Genomic DNA, 17,618 nt, shown 5'->3' with positions numbered 1-17,618 from the left:
GTACAATGGTGTGAAGAATCACATTATAATATATGGATGATGTTCAATAGCAAATGACCTACTGGGAAAACAGAACGGCCACGGTGGGAACACTGACATCAGTGCAGAGCAGTTGAAGAGCGGAAAATGTGGCCAATTATAACTGGCGTTCATTAATGGAAAGGGCAAATTCCGGTCAGACCTGTAAGAGTGCTCTTCACATGCACACTTGGTATCCTGGTATGTGGAGACTAATGTTTGAAGGCACAACATTATATTTCTGGTCAAGTGCATCTTTTCATCGTTATTATGGCCAGATGGAAACTGGCAATGACATTTAATATCTGCTAAAATAAGGAGATTAAGTAGTAATCTTTAGACGAGATGGTGAGTATAGCTGATTGTGAAGCTGAGGGTCTGAGGCCAGAAAACATTAGTGGTAATTGATCCACAAAGCCATGCTGAAGGCCTAAATAATAACAAGGCAAAATGTTCCTAACTGTAACTAAAAATTCTATTATATAATTATATTCTTGTGAACAATTTTTTTTGATAATTGAATGCTGTGTGGGCGGCACGGTGGCGCAGTGGTAGCGCTGCTGCCTCGCAGTTAGGAGACCCGGGTTCGATTCCCGGGTCCTCCCTGCGTGGAGTTTCCATGTTCTCCCCGTGTCTGCGTGGGTTTCCTCCGGGCGCTCCGGTTTCCTCCCACATTCTAAAGACATGCAGGTTAGGTGGATTGGCGATTCTAAATTGGCCCTAGTGTGTGCTTGGTGTGTTTGTGTGTGTCCTGCGGTGGGTTGGCACCCTGCCCAGGATTGTTTCCTGCCTTGTGCCCTGTGTTGGCTGGGATTGGCTCCAGCAGACCCCCGTGACCCTGTGTTCGGATTCAGCGGGTTGGAAAATGGATGGATGGATGAATGCTGTGTCACATCAGATGACTTTTGCAGTAATTTTCAGTCTTCATTTACATATCCTTAGCAAGTCTGAGGCAGTCGGTGTCGCACTCCCATAATAGGACATGCCCAGTGACTCACTCCAATTAGTCTGCAACTTGCCCTGACGAAATCAAACAGGTTTGTTGTTGTCTTTAGTTGTAGGGGTGGTCTCTGTCTGGATGAGAGCTGACAACCAATTAATGTTCATCAGGAAGTATAATGCATATAGCAGAGCAATGAGGAATAAGGACCACGAGTGTTTTGAGCCTAACAAACAGAGGAGAAGCTCATCTGTCTGAGATCATTAGTTTTATGCACCATGATTAAATAGAAAAAAAGAAAAAGGGTCAACATTGCGACTGAATGTGCCATACCTGTTAATTCTTGGTACAGCACCAGCTTCATCAGACACCCTGCTATTGGTTGTCTGAAAAAGGGAAAGCATGACTGAACTGGACAGTCTGCATGCAATCGCTAAGTTTGACATGCCCAGTGATGTTTTTTCAGGTATTTCAATTGACGTGGTCCAGTGCGCAGTCCGCAAGTCTGACATCCCCTACGACTAGATGTTGACTAATGTGGCATTTGCTTGAGAGAGCACTATCATAATAAAATGTGTGTGATAATTATGGAGATGACATTTGTCTCGGGTCATAAGTCTGATAATGCAGCCACCATCAATAACTTTGTTGTGATAGTGAGAAAGGTCCTGAAATGGTCACAGAATGACATCATGTTAAAATAAGAAATAACAATCCAGAGTATATAACAAAATGAATGAAAATAAAAACATTGAGTTCTACAGGTTAGTAAACCACGATTCAGGACAATGACCATCTTTTACCTATTTGTTAACAGTTGCTTCTGGAAAGACAATGTACTAATTCGTAATGCAAAGATCATATTAGGAGACCTTGGTGTCTTTGTTTCAATATAGTGGTCTGCTCAGGTACGTGTTCTCAACTCAGTATCGTGAGAAGTAATGCACCATGTGTAAGTGTGATCCACTGTCACTGAAAAGCTAAAGAATGAATCTGAATCTGATTCAAGCTGAACCCTTTTTTGTAGCTCCTGGTAGAACTCATGCCATAGTGAATTCAGGCTACTCTGATGAGTATATTTATATACAGCCTTATGTATATGCAAACAGCACGTTAAATATAAGGGGGAAAACTTTTCCAAATAATATATTTGTGACTAGTGAAGGTCAAAAGTTTGTTCAGAATTAAGTGCTCTCTTTGCAAAGGAAATGTTCACATATCCATATTTATTAAGGTGAAAAACAAAAAAAAAAAAACAGACAAGGCAAATTACTTAAAATTGAAACAGACGGATAATTCATTTTGGAAGGATCGTTTATAATAAATTAACAGGGAACCCTAGAGGCTGCCAATCTAATGTTTCTTTCAATTTTAAATTAAATTTTCCCTTCCTGTGTATAGTGACTGGAGCTTTACATCTGTGTAATTATTTCTGAGGTGATTATACCATCTTTCATCCCGATTTGTGTGTGTTGTTCAAAGCACGTTCAGAGTCTTGTTGCTGTAGTTGCTGCCAGCTTGTGGAGATATTAAATTGGGCAATCTTATTTGGAAGTGGCAGCAGACTATCAATCTCCCAAATGGGTATCCCCCTGGAATACATGAGAACCTTCTGTAAAGTACCAACACACATCACTGCCGGCTGGATGAAAGCCCGACTGTAATGCAAGTCATCTCATGTGCATTTTAATTGCTTTTCTTGCCACCTTCCAAATATTTCCTTTTAATAGTTTATACATATTAAGCAGGTTTAACATCTGGGCTCATGAACTATTTTTAAGATATCATTTTCATGCACATAAAATAGCACTTCTATTTGGCATGTGTATATTATGTCTGAAAGTCCATTCTGTGTTTAGCTTTCATGCTTCCGCTATAGAATTTTAGTAGATGAATGCCATCAGCCTGTGCCAGGCCTTCGTCTTCTTAGGCAAAGCAGTGGCACCCATTGACTTCTTTAGGTTTAGCCTTTGAAGGTATATGGACTAGAGGAACAAAAATCCTTTTTGCCAAGAGTAGAGCAGGATTTGATATTGTGTGTTGGACTGTGGCAACACATAAAAACACAACTCTAGAAATCTCAGGTCAATGTGGCCAGTCTATTACAAAATGGTATAAACCAATAAGGCAAAGGTGAGGTTAAAAAGAAAATTGGTTATAAACAAAACTCAGAAAGATGGCAAGTAACAAAACAAAGCCTAAGAAACATAAAATGATTTATATACAGATCATCTGCTGACTATTAAGAACCTAACAAGAGACAGGAGTGTAATTGTCATTACCCGGAAACAGCATTGACATAACAAATATCAAATAAGAATCTTTATGGGTAAGTCCAAAGTGTAACAACTGCACACTGTCATGAGGGAACTCCACTTTGTTTTCACAGTCTAAAAGCATGCTCTTAGCCTAATGTATTACTCTAAATTGTCTAATGGCAAAATCCCCATCAAGTGTTTGGAGTTGTTTCTCAATTGAGTTTAGGCTACCTGGTGATAAACTGACTGTTACTTCCTACACTACATTTTGAGCACATTGACTAATTCTGCTCAGTGGGCTCTCTCCATAATTCAATGGGATATTTTATATTAATCTACAGAAACTGTGCAGCACTTCTTTAGAATTTGGCAAGAAGTCATTAGTGTTGTTCTAAAATGTTTGCTGAGATGCTTCCAGCATCTTCGATAAAATCCTATGTAATTTAATATGAGGTTGTATAACACAATGGCCATCTTTATGTTTTTAAATGGCTTTCAGTTTTGGGCAAGGTTTGCAGTTTCAATATTGTTTATGAGATTACAAATCTGAGTAGTTCCTGTGATATGTAAGATTGCTCGTATTTGTAAATTAATAGACTTTTAAATTTCTTAAATTTGTTTGACTGAAATGTATGTTTGGTTATCATAATATATTTTTTTGCAATGCTAATTTTTGGAACAAATAAAACATATACAGTATGAAAAGTCTGAATTAGCGTAAGCCTCCCTAATTCAGGGTGTTCATACGAAATGTAATGATTTACGTCATGAGGTAGAAATACACAATAAACTAGAATAGTTGTGTCAGATATCTGAGATATTAAAATGTGTGCTTCATTTTAAATGCTTCAAGTCTAAATATTCTCATTTTTAATAGAAATTTGTCACTTTTCACCCTCTGATAGAGGTCTATAGATGGCTAGATCCCTAATAAAGGATCAGAAATCAAAAATAACATCACATTCATAATCACTGACCTTAAAATGGTCTAAAGCGATACCCCACATGTTGATGTTTGAAATGTGTCATTTTTAACCTTCTGGAAGTGGCTCTTAATGGGCCAAGACCACCGGTACAGAATCAAATATCAAAAATATATTTGTGATCAACAACGCTGAAATAGCATAATTTCCACATGTATATATTACCAATTCGGATTTTTTTGATGTTTTGTGTGATTTTTTTCAGTCTTTTAAATTTAGATGGTCTGGCAATAAGATCATTAACTTTAATTGGCAAATCTGACATACCCCACGACTAGAAGTCATCTAATGTGACATTGATTTAAGGATTTCCATGGTTGTGCTGTGGTTAGCACGGCCGCCTCATAGCTCTTGTATCCTGAGTTCAGATTCTTGTAAAAGCCTTTTTTTTTTCTCCAGGGACTCTAATTTTCCAGTCAAATCCCAAAAAATGAGTGTGAGTGTGTGTAGGAGTGTGCCCTGTGATGGACTAACAGCCCAGCCATGGCATGGTCCTGCTTTATGCCCCCTGCTGCCTGATCATGCTCCAGCTTCAATGGCAGTAGATACTGAATGATGGAAAAAAAGGATTAAAGGTAAGTTCCACACTGAACTGGAATGTCAGTCAGAGATGGTTTTAAATTAAAAGCAAGCTAAAGCTGAAGCCAGTGAACAAAAGATGTAGTATTTTAAACAGAGCCTAAAACGTGAAGCAGATTCTGGGTCACAAAGAACACAGCAAGAGGGTTGAGAGCCAGGAAGTTGAGTACAATTTATGAATCAATGCGAGATTTGAGAATTGAAGTCGGGAAACAGACACAAGTCAAAACCAATGGATCAAATTAGTATAATAAGATGCACAACGTAATCTGAATACTCGGACGATTTGGAAATACGTGAGGCTGACCATTATCGTGACACAGTGATGATGTCACATCATGTGCACCTCTGGTCATTAAGCTTAGCAACAGCCTAGCAACTGAACAACAACAGTGGTGGCGTTTACACAGAAGCAATACAGCATCATGGGAGAAAAAAGAGAAACATTTATTTTAACGCATCAGAACAAAAAATAAATGAAACCACCATAGTCCTTAACCTCAGAAACTTCTGAAACATCAGCATCATGATTTTTTGAAGTCAGTAAATGACTACAAAAATTAAAAGAAAATCAAATTATGAAAATCAGCTGTATAGTAATCACAACTGATGAAGACTGTACAGCTGATACGTTGGGTCTTTAACCTTCTTTTCGTTTCATCTTGAAAATATCCTTCAGCCTCTTTTCCTTTGCAGATGCACGCTGACACAGCCCTACACGACCTACACTAATGGCTGGGTACTGTTGGATCAGTAAATAGAAATGTCAAAAACAGGCAGCAAAGAAATGGAGGTTTCATCTAGAATTTTCATTACAGGCTTTTTATTACGTTCTTCCAGAATCAAATGGTTTATTTAATTAAATGAAAAATGAACTGACACAGCAACAGTATTCAGAGTCAAGTACGACAACATTAACTGGAAAACTGACAAGGGGGTTAGTAATGTTTTGCATGTATTTTTTTAACTACATTTCTCTTTCTGTATGCAGTGTTAGAGCAGACAGTCACTTTAAAATCTACTTAGCCTTAGGAAAACAGAAGGCTTGGATAGTTTGTACTCCTTTAATTTTAAATGATATGGGCTTTTTTATCTCAAATAGTATATAGACCTTACCTTGAGTTGCAATAAAATGATTGGATCTGTGATATCCCTGAAAAAGAGCAAGATGAGAATTATTATAAGCAAGGCATATGAAAACAATGCATCGAGGACAACAAGCAAGTTCAAGGAGGGATGCCAGCTGCTCTGCCATACAGAGATATCAAAGTAGTGTTTTGCCTTTTTCTAGATATTATTTAGCAACATTTATTTTGCTGTATGACTTTTGTGACTTTCCAGAAGGATCAGGAGCCCAAAGCATAGTTATTTATAAAAGCCATCACATCACTGTGGCACCTTTACTATATGAAGAAAAAAACAAAACAAAGTTCATCTTCTAAACGTGGTGGAGATCAGTGCAGCCTGGTGGAAGCAGCACACAGTGTTTGATCTTTAAGACTTGTGCTGCTGTAAGAACTTATCGAACATACCAACACAGACAGGATGAACTGCTTTTCATACTAGTTCTGAACTTGCTTTATGAGTCTCAGAGTCTTTACAACTTGAAAGAAAAATGGTCAGGCTATAAAAAATAAGCCCAGATCAAAGTGGCAGAATGAAAGCACAGTAAAGAATTTGATTAAAGCTTTGAAACAGACACTTGCTACTGCTACCAGCAATGATCTGTCTCAGAGATGCTGCTTTCAGGTAGTTTAACTATGTTTCGACTTGTGATATATATACGGCACTTAAAGGATGAGTATTGTTAGTTACTGGCTAAATTTGCCACTGGAACACCAGTTTAAGCAAAATAGGGGCTGTATGCACAAAACAGAAGCTGAAAGAATAAAAAAAAGACAATCGTGCTATTCTGTCCCCTTCACTCTCTGCCTACTTTACTGTGTTAATAGTTGTTTAATTTTAAATTGATAAATTTGACACTTTGCCCATCAATCTACAATCAATAATCCATAATGAGAAAGTGAAAACATGTTTTCAGAAAGGTTTGCAACTTTACTAAAAATCAAAAACTGAAATCTCTCATTCCTTAAAGTACTCGGACCCTTTGCTGCGGCACCTTTGCTTTCAGTCTCGTTGTAGAATTGTTGTAGCTGTATCTAGAATTTAATTGGAGTCCTTCTGTGAGAAACTGAATAGACGGGACTTTGTTTAGAAAGGCACACGACTGTTTCTAGACGGTCCCGCAGTTCACACTGCATAGCAGGATAAAAACCAAGCAATGAAGTCCAAGGAACTCTCTGTAGACCCCTACAATTAAATTGTGGATAATAATAATAAATCAGGTGTTTTATGCAGAGTGGTTAGACGGAAGCCATTACATGATGGCATTTAAAGGACTCTGAGAGCGTTAGGAACAGGATTCTCTGGTCTGATGAGACAAGAAATGAACTCTTTGGGCAGAACTCCAAGCACTGTGTGTGGTGAAGACCAAGCACTACTCATTATGTGCCTAATACTATCTCTATGGTGAAGCATGGTGAGGGCAGCATTGTGCTATGGAGGTGCTTCTCAGAGGCAGGGACAGGAGGACTGGTCTGAGTTGAAGGAAGGATGAATGCTGTCAGATACAGAGAGGTCTTGTAGAAAACCTTCTCCAGAGTGCATGTGACCTTAGGATGGGGTGACAGTTCACCTTTCAGCCTGACAATGACTCGAAGCATACAGTCACGGCAAAGCTGGAGTTGCTTTGTGACAATTCTCTGACTGTCTCTAAATGGCACAGCCAAAGCCCAGACTTAAACCCCATTTGTGGAGAGGCCTGAGAATGGCAGTTTACAGATGCTTTAATTATCTTATCTTTTTAAAAAACTTACATGTATTACACAATAAAGTGTACAGAAACTCAAGAGGTTTGAATATTTACTGAATCCACTGTATACAAAAAGTGAACTAAACATTCTTACAAAATCGATTTTCATCAAAACACAGTGAAAATCACACATTTTGAGTGCCACCAAAATGTCAGCAGTTAGAGCAGCGAGAACCTGCTGTCACAATATTTAGATTGGTACCAATGAAAAGGTTTACAGGTTCTTTACTTTTTTATTTGAAAACACAGTTACCTTCTAGTAAGAATATTTCAAAGTTCAGTTAAGAAATACACATTTACTGTGCATGATTACACATTAGTATAATGTATAGATTATATGGATTATAAATAGGTATTAGTGTATATTAGTCTAAACTGAGGTGTAGCACAGCAACACGGTAATAAAATAAAACTGTACTCAAGTGAGCATTGCAATACAAATTATACTCATTAAAATTCCACCTTAACCGTTTCAAAATAATCTAACCGTCCCTCATGTAAGACTCCAAACATCTTTAACTATTTACTGGAAACTGGACGATGGACCTCAGTGGTATAAAGCATGTGATCTCTTAAGAAAGAGTTGTCTTCTCTGAATGGCATAAATATTTACCTCTCAGTAATTAATATTAAAGGAACAACATTCTTAAGATCGGCTCACACAGACTAATTCATCAAAGCTGTTCCAAAACATTCTGAATAGCATAAATTCCGAATCTGACCCTGCCGATGTATGATAAACTATTAGTATGATTTATATTGAGCTCCACAGAAGTGGGATGTTATGCCCAAGTCTTCTTTGTGTGGACTGTTAGGTTCGGTAGACTTTATTATCCTAGAGGGTAATTTGTTCGTATGTTGGTATAACTTTATTCCTTCCACGTTATAAAGATATGAAGCTGAGCTGCCCCAGAGTGACTTAATGTGTCTGGTGCCCCATAGAGTTTTGGTTCCTGCTTTGCAGAAAATGCTGCTGGGATAGACTCTGGCTCTCTGTGACCCTCTAGTAGTCCATTCAGAATCAGGAAAGAGATATTTTGTGGTATAATCTTATTAAGATGCTAAAGTAAAGAAAATGACTTAATTAGTTAGAACTGTTTGCGATTCTGGATTTGATGATCGAGTCTTCAGAGATGGGTAAGACTCATAATCTCCATTTTATCAAGCAAGACTACACAGAATCCCTGCTGGGACTAAACACAGCTTCTTTACTGCCTAAAGAAATCTTTTACCTCAATCTCCTGTATGAATTGAGCAGACAGCTATGATCAAACCGCAATTAACTCCACATTTTTTATCGTTCACTCCAGTTCATTCCTGGCCAATCTCATTTTTTCTTTGAGTAACATTAATCAGTTTCCCTGCAAATTAAATTTCCCTTGCATCATCATACTCAAGGTCTAATTTATTAAGGTATCACTCTTGATGCAGGAGATTACTGCCATGCTTTCTTCTATTAAGAAAAAACAAATCCCTCAGAGGTGATGGCACTGTGCCCACATTTTAATATGCTTTCTGGATACAGTTCACTCACCCTTCTGCTTGGGTATTACCAGAGCTGTAATTTTTTTGATCAAAATTGCTGCTTGTTCTCCATTAGGAATAGTAGCCCTATATTATTTAATCAAGAATTGGCTGTTAGACTAAAGGCTGCTATTAATAAACTGAATGAGGACCATTAATGGAATTGTTTTATCCAGTGTCTATGTAGGTTTAGTCCATGAATGGATGGTTGGATTCTAGTTTTCCTCAGTGGCTCTGAAGCTAAGGATCTGTGTTGATATCTGGAAGGTTGCCAGTTCAAATCCCGTTACTGCCAAAAAGGATCCTACTCTATTAATTGTGTTACCTACTGTAGCCTACATTATACTGGAACCAATAAAACTAGGCAATGACCAGTGTAAATGAATCATCATAATATTTCCATCCATTTGGGCTTAAGGTTATGATAGTTATATGCATATTCAATCTTAATTAATGACGCCTCCTCTCCATATAACAGCGGTGGGCGCGACTTGTGTGCATCATGCAGTTAAGAGCTGAGCTGTAACAGTGCTGATTGTGCACAAAAGCTGAACCCTAATTTGATGTTGTTATTTTTAATATTTGTTTGTGTAATTGTTAGTGCTTTTGGTATGTTGTCTTACAACATTGCAGTCCAAGCTTTACGTATTGGTTTTCCCAAATATTATAACATATATGTATAGTGTATATATATATATATATATATATATATATATATATATACATATATATAATGATGTGTACGTAATGATAAGCTTTTGAACTGAAGACAGGATTTTGGTCAGTGAATGAGGGGTGAGGCAGGTCTTTAATTCTTGAGCACAGCATTATGGGAACACATTTTCCTATTTAGGATGTGAACTGCTTTTTCTCAAAGTTAACTGGTAATAATAATTTGGCAAATAAATGCCTGCATTTTGCATATTTTAAGCCTGTGACTGGATAAGGCTCTAGTTATCTCCCTGTCAATGGTTTTGCTGCCTGGATACTCCGGTTTGAAGGCCAGTCTTTTGTAAAGAGATTCAGGGCTCTTATTTCCTCCTTTCCTTTCTTATTAGCTTTCCCTTTACTTTAAAGGATTTTCCATGCAATATAATTTTTTTACATGAATAGTGTTTTTCAATAACTTTTCACCAAGGTATTGTTTGAATGTTTTATTGTGCAGTGCTTTCCTAACCAACTGTATTTATTATGTAAATGTATATTTAACTGGAACTCACAGTAAATACATTCACTAAAAGCACATGGGCTCCATGAGATACTGATATCTATGCAAAACAGGTTACACCAGAATCTACTTGAGTGTGTTATAGCAAAAAGAATCAATAAAAATTAAATCAGGCATTTGACGTGTTTTATAATTCATTTAAAAATATCTGCAAATATCTTGTATTTTTATTTTGACTATATAGTTGCACTGCAAACATCAACGCTGAAGTCTATATTAATTACTCAGATTTCAACCCATCTTAGACGGGTAGCACAGCTAGTTAGTAAGTCATGGATTAAGTAACTAAAACACCTGGAAAAGCAGAATGAAAATCCTGATAATGAAATTCATAAACAAATTAAAAAAACACTAAATTATCCCCATGTAACATATGTACTGAATGCTTGGTACATTCTAGTAAAAAAATGACTAAACTCACTTTTGTAATTTCTACATTGACCCCAAAATATAAGAACTGAAATAACAACTTGCTTCATTAGGCCAAGAATCCAATTAAAAACAGAAGTTGGTTGGAACAAAAAAGCCGCAGCCACTTCAGGAATGTGAGAGCCACTTATACTGTATATACGGTAGAGGATTCAAGAGTAACTATTGTATCTGCTAAATAATACACAAAAGTAATAATGTGTGCCTAATAACTTGGAACATTTAATAGACCCATGTGATATATGCCACTGTGGAAATAAAACAAGTTGTGTGGATTTTTTTTTAATTGATTAATTGCCTGTAAATCTGAAAAAAGCTTATAGCTGTTGTGTGCTCCAGTGTCGAGGACTCTTGATCCAGCGTACATGTAGTACTTTTGACCCTAATTGTGTTACAACTGCATGAGTCCTGTTGCTTGACTTCTATGTGCCTGCTTAATGACAGGAGAGTTTGACAGATGCACAAGCTTTATTGAAGCTGATGAAGTAGATATAAGGAGAAGCTAAGCTTATCTTTTCATTTAAAATGTCTAATGATATTCCTAATTTTGCATTTCAGTATTGGAGTATTAATAATGTTGTCCTTCTATTCCACTTTGTTAAATGTGGAAAATAAACAGAAAGAAAATCTTGGAGTTAGTCTGTGAATAGGAAGCTCAGGAAATTGGAAATGTCTGAAAAATACGTGGGTGGCACAGTGGCGCAGGGGGTAGCACTGCTGCCTCGCAGTTAGGAGACCGGTGTTCGCTTCCCAGGTCCTCCCTGCATGGAGTTTGCATGTTCTCCCCGTGTCTGCGTGGGTTTCCTCCGGGTGCTCCGGTTTCCTCCCACAGTCCAAAGACATGCAGGTTAGGTGCATTGGCGATCCTAAATTGTCCCTAATGTGTGCTTGATGTGTGTGGGCTGGCACCCTGCCCGGGGTTTGTTTCCTGCCTTGCGCCCTGTGTTGGCTGGGATTGGCTCCAGCAGACCCCTGTAGTTAGGATATAGCGGGTTGGATAATGGATGGCTGGATGGATGAAAAATACATTAGATCAGGGTTTCTTAAACATTTTTTTCTGTCCTTCTTAGAGTCTTTGAGAACCTGTTCCCTTGGAGAATCACTGGCAACAGTAATGGTGTGGGGTGGTCCCCCTTGGTGAACTGGCGCTAAAAGTCATAGCTTTGCAGTGTTGATTGCTTAAACAACCTGCGGCAACACTTTCCATTAAATACAGCAGTGACCAGTGACCCAATGGCAGAACCACTGACCCATAGTTTAAGAAACTGTGCATTGGAATATTTGGTCAACAGACATGTTTGGTTTTATTGGGTTATTATATGAGAATTAGACCTATCACAATGAAGAAGTGGCAGTTTGGGTTTTCCTTTTTGACCTTTGTTATCCTAAATGTTTAGGGAAGAATGTAACCCAAGTTAGCATAGTTACCCTTTTATCCCCATTCTACTTTAATCCATTTTCTTCTAGCTGTTCTATTTTCTTATTCTAGTGTTCTGTGAAAAGCTCGGGCACATGATTACAAAAACATTTTCTAGAAATTGAAAATGTAAATCAAAAAATCAAACCTGAAGGACTAGCGAGGGACTGACGATAGTACATATGTTTGAAAAACAGGCAAGATGAGAATCGTGATCATAACGATTCTTAAATCAGGTACCTGCAAATCTTAACAAAATAAAGCTTTTTACGGTTATTTCAGAAGGAGTCGTTAAGGTAAAGTACAAAGGGGGCATTGTAGCCGTCACATGTCAAAACCCTGTCATCCATTAATTAATCTCACACAGCATTGGGACAGGGAAGCATCCACTGAGACCTATGTAACACAACATTTTATGATGTTATCAAAATTCCAACTGTAAAAAACATGAAATGTTAGCAGAAAATAAAAATTTCATAACACGCTAAACTAGCTTAAAAGAACTGGGGCTCATGACAGACCAATTTCTAACTTCTCCAGTCTGAGAGTGAATTTAATCAGTTAAGTTATTCTGTATATAGCAGGAAAGATATTATTGTTTGGAAAATTTTATTCCATTTTGTACTAAAGTAAAACAATGTGCCCTTGAAAATAATCTAAAACAAAATGAACAAAACAAAAAAAAAAGTTAAAAATGTAAATGAGGAACACGGTCCATCTCCTTAAACAATCATCTGCCCCTCCCTAATTGTGGGCCTCGAATTATAGTGTCTGCTCAAAATAATTACTACTGCTTTACTAAAGCTGTAATAACAGGCTAGTCATTCTGAACGCATACATTATTTCTTTAGAATTCTTTGTGTAAACTCCCCACACCTCTCTCCATATGCATCCATTCATTTTCGCGAACGGTTTATTTTCACCAGGGCATTGGGGAACCAGAGTATATGCCAGCAGAAATCGGTGCAAGACAGGAACACACCCTGAAAAGGACATCAGCTGCCCAGTATATGTTCACCTCCAGCTAAAGCATACAGAGAATTAAGGAGCATGGCACAGACTGGGAAAGCAGAAGGGCTGCACAGTCCCTATTTATAATCAATATACGCAACTGGATACACCACAGTTACATTAAGGTAAGGCTGTAATACCACATTTACCTCTTTGGGATCACAGAAACACCCAATCATTATTTTTTGTAGTGCCAATTATTTGGATACCACCCATGCTTGAAGAACATGGCTTAAAAAGGGACTCCATCTCATTCTGTATGGACACATGCACCACAAGACTGTAAGGCATGCTGACTCCAATCTTTAACAAAGGAAGGAGAAATGCAGCACAAGCACTTCACAGCAGACTGTCTGGAGAGATGCTACACACCGTACATGTGGAGTGCAGGCAGGTGAGGCGACTCTTTCAGAGCTACAGAGTGAGGCATTGAACCCATCATCTGGTGGTTTCCAATTAGGCTCCTTGGACTTTGGCTACTCTGCTTACCAAAGACATCTTCATTGCAACATTCCACTACTATTAGTATTGTAAAGTAAATCAACTATGTAATGAGTATGTTGTTAAGTTTTATTATAAGTTTAACTAAGGAGGTAATTGGTTGTCCTGTTAAGATATTATTAAGCTAACTGAGTATATAATGATTGGCTTGTTAAGTTTCATTATACATTAAACCATGAATGTAATGATTGTCCTGCTATGTTAAGTAAGGCCCCAGCAGAACATCTGAGGCTGTTTGTTGATGTTAGTAAAACAAATTTCACTGTGCAGCACTGAAACATTTAAAACAGAGAGAGAAGAGACAGAGAGAGAGATCTAGAATACTTACTTCCCTGTTTATCCGAATCTACAGAGTGTAAGGGTTGGAAAAAGAGAAAGACAGGAGCTCATTAATGAAATGTTTTGTACAGAATAACAGAAAGCACCAGATAAGACAGATAAAGAAGCCACCTCTACCTCAAGTGTGCATAAATCATTGTAAATATTAGCTGGGCTTTAACTTTGGCTAGGGCTGACCAGAGAAAGAAAGATGAAGGGTTTTCTTGTAGTACCTACAGGTATGAATCCATTCAGTGCTGTTTATTCCTGCACACCACCAAGGTCAACATTGGGAAATGATAACACGGTCCAAGAGGCATTCTGTTTAGCACAAGCAAGACTTACAAATGTCCCTTTCCCCAGGCAAATGCTGTGTACTCTTCCACCCTGACCTGACACGTCCTCAGGTGCTGTTGTTCCCAATGCACGCCCAGTTGTTGCTTCCATTCTCTTAGCACATCCTAGTATTGACATTGGAAAAGGAGCCTCAAAATTTTACATTTTTCTGAAGTCTGTTAAATGTATTTTTTTTAGTTTTCCCCAATTCAGAAAATGTCGCCTTTAATTGTTTATATTTTCAGTCTCTGATTTTTTTTTAATGTAAGAAGCTTTCATACAGTGATATCAAATAAGAAGCTTCATATAATACATATTTTAAACAGTGAGTTGTGTTTTCAGAATTAGTGGTGTTGTAAAAGTCTCTTTCAATAAGGAACCTTTTAATTAAACATTCCCACCTCCAGTATGGACTTATGTGCACTATATATACTGCATAGGTGTGTGTAACAAGGCCCAAGTCAAGTAGTCTTGTAACAAATAGATGACCGTTAAGTCCATGCTGATACATTAAAAGACAGAAGCACAAAGGTTCAGCTGTTAGAACATTAGAAAAATTGTAAGGAGAACAGGCCAAGAAGTCTGTCCATCATATTCATATAACATCAAGATGAGACGTGAATGTCCTACTCTCCACCGGGGCTGTGGAGTTGGTACACACAACCTTCGACTCTGACGCCCCAGTTTGTGATTTGACTCCCATATTTACTATGCAGATTGAAAGCACAGAAGATGCAAGGCACTTCATCGCTGCTAGTCTACTTCTTAGCACTCTAATGTGTTAAAGTTCGGGTTTAAAGGCCTTAGGAATGTTATTATGGCTTACAAACATTAAGCAACATTAAACATAAGACTTAAACTTACAAAATTGAAAAAAGCTGTATTTTTATCAAAACCCAGGAAGGAAAAATAGTTTAATCGAATCAGTTTATTTTGAAATTGGAAATTTTAACACATTATATTACAACTGACATTTAGTCAGTGTCAGTGCACTTTTACCAACTTTGACTCCAGTAACACAATAACTGCTTCCGACTCCACAGCCCTGCTCTCCACCACACCGCTTGGTAGTTTATTTTCATGTCTAAGGTTCTTCTTATGAAAAACAACTTTGTAACATATATGCAAAACCTGCCCTTAACAAGATTCCAGACATATCCCTCTGTTCTTGTTGCTGGATTTATTTTAAAGTAGCAGCCTCTATACACTGTCCTAATTCCTTTCAAAATCTGAAAGGCTCAACTCCTTCAGTCTTTTCTCATAGCTTTTTCCTCTCAGTCCCAGAAGCAGCCTATTCGCTCTCCTCTGATGTTTTTCTAGTACTGTAATATGGAGACCAAGACTGAACTCCAGGTTAGGCCGCTCTAGTGTGTTTTATAACCTCCCTTGACTTGTCTTCCATGCCTTATTAACATTACCAGGTGTGTTTCTTAAATTCAAACGGATTTTTACTCCATAAGGAGGCTACAACCCGATTTCAGATTCCAGAAGGAGGACCAAGCCAAATGAATCCCATTACACATACACAAGGTATAGGATGCTCATGTTAAACTAACTTTGTCTGAAAAATTTGTTTTCTTCCTGGCAAATTCTTTACAGTTTCATTGAAACACTGAAATACAGAATACTGCTTGGCGTATGTATTAATTTCATAACTGTGCAATGTTTAAAAACTGATTGATTTATTTTGGCCTGCAACGCCATCTGATGAATAATGCTAACCAAAAACTGGAGCAGGGAAGGGCAAAAACTTTTAATAATAAAAACTCACGAGGAAATAAACAACCCTCTGACAAAGGGACTCTTTTTATACAGTAATCCCTCGCTACTTCGCGGTTCACTTTTTGCGGATTTTATATGTAAGCATATCTAAATACATAACGTGGATTTTTCGCTGCTTCGCGGGTTTCTGCGGACAATGGGTCTTTTTACTTGCTTCCTCAGTTGGTTTGCCTAGTTGATTTCATACAAGAGATGCTATTGGCGGATGGCTGAGAAGCTACCCAATCAGAGCACGCAGTTAAGTTCCTGTGTGCTGCTGATTGGCTCAGCGATGGAGTGTTGCATTAACCAGGAAGTCTCATCTCACTCATTCATCATTAACATGCTAATGCTTCAGGGGCCGTGTCCAAGCACCAACAGAAGATGCAAATGATTGCAGAAAAGATAAAAGTTTTGGATATGTTGAAGGAAGGGAACAGCTACACCGCTGCAGGACATCGATTCTTTTTATTTAAAAAGGAGGAAAAGCATATAAGATCTACGGCCGCAGTGTCCTTCAACCAGGGTGCAAAACGAGTTGCAAGTGGACGTGATAAGGCAGTAGTCTGGATGGAATCTGCTTTAGGAATCTTTGCAACAAGGTCGACGATGTCATGACCGCCTACAAGCTGCTACGTGTACTTCGCTATACAGTAAGTGTAAACTTATCTACCGATTTCATTTTGCTTAGCAGTTGTCCCTGTTTTTAATAGAGTAAATGGTGGGTTGTAAACAATACAGGGAGGGTTTAAAAACGTCCAAATACACGTTAAATAATTAAATAAATATGGTGTCCCTACTTCGCGGAAATTCAGTTATCGCGGTCGGCCTTGGAACCTATCTCCCGCGATAAGTGAGGGATTACTGTATTTATTAATTACAGAAGTTACAGAACTTCCTAAAAAGCCAATCTGTACTCATTTTCCATCTTTCCCTTGTACAGTGAAACTACTCTGAAGCCAGTTCTCCCCAAATATAGAAGTCCATATCTGAGGTGGTAGGATGAGAGAGCCAGGCTCAGTTGGTTCAAATGAATGCCAACAGAAGGTGGTTGGGACAAAAGCCAGAGGGTTGGCTGTGTTCACAAGTGTCTCAGCCCTGCTGCAGATCTGGAGGGTAAGCAGGGGAGACACACTAGGAATTGGGAGGGAAGAAAGACAGCTAGTTCTGATTATGATATTATATTGTTAAATATTTACTGTTGGAATAATCAGTGCGCATCATAAACAGAACACTAAGGCCTCATGGGATTGACTTTTTGAACTGAAAACAGGACTCATGACCAACGAATGAAGGCGAGAGGCTAATCTTCAATTCAAAACATCAGTATCATGAGGATTTTAGTTTCCTGTTTATGATGCGTGCTAATAATTCCAAAAGCAAACATTTAACAATATTTTAGCAAAAAATATGCTTTGCATACGACTAGATAACTGATGTGTG

General features: G+C 38.0%; 1 protein-coding gene across 4 annotated transcripts in view; it reads right to left on the bottom strand.

Moving 5' to 3' along the window:
- The window catches only part of LOC114664826 (receptor-type tyrosine-protein phosphatase U-like), a 1,094,815-nt gene that overhangs the window by 56,263 nt on the left and 1,020,934 nt on the right, over positions 1-17,618 (bottom strand). For 2 of the 4 annotated variants that reach the window (XM_028819112.2, XM_028819114.2), the window contains 2 exons: positions 14,089-14,106; positions 5,895-5,931 (listed from right to left, as the gene is read on the bottom strand). In XM_028819112.2, the coding sequence (XP_028674945.1) occupies positions 5,895-5,931; positions 14,089-14,106 (55 nt within the window). The remainder of the gene's footprint in view (positions 1-5,894; positions 5,932-14,088; positions 14,107-17,618) is intronic. The other 2 variants (XM_028819113.2, XM_028819115.2) reach the window with 1 other exon arrangement.

Source organism: Erpetoichthys calabaricus, chromosome 14, assembly GCF_900747795.2.
Source record: "Erpetoichthys calabaricus chromosome 14, fErpCal1.3, whole genome shotgun sequence".
Classification (NCBI taxonomy): Eukaryota; Metazoa; Chordata; class Cladistia; order Polypteriformes; family Polypteridae; genus Erpetoichthys; species Erpetoichthys calabaricus.
Note: the sequence above shows the minus strand (reverse complement) of the source record. Positions and strands in the feature narration are given on the sequence as shown.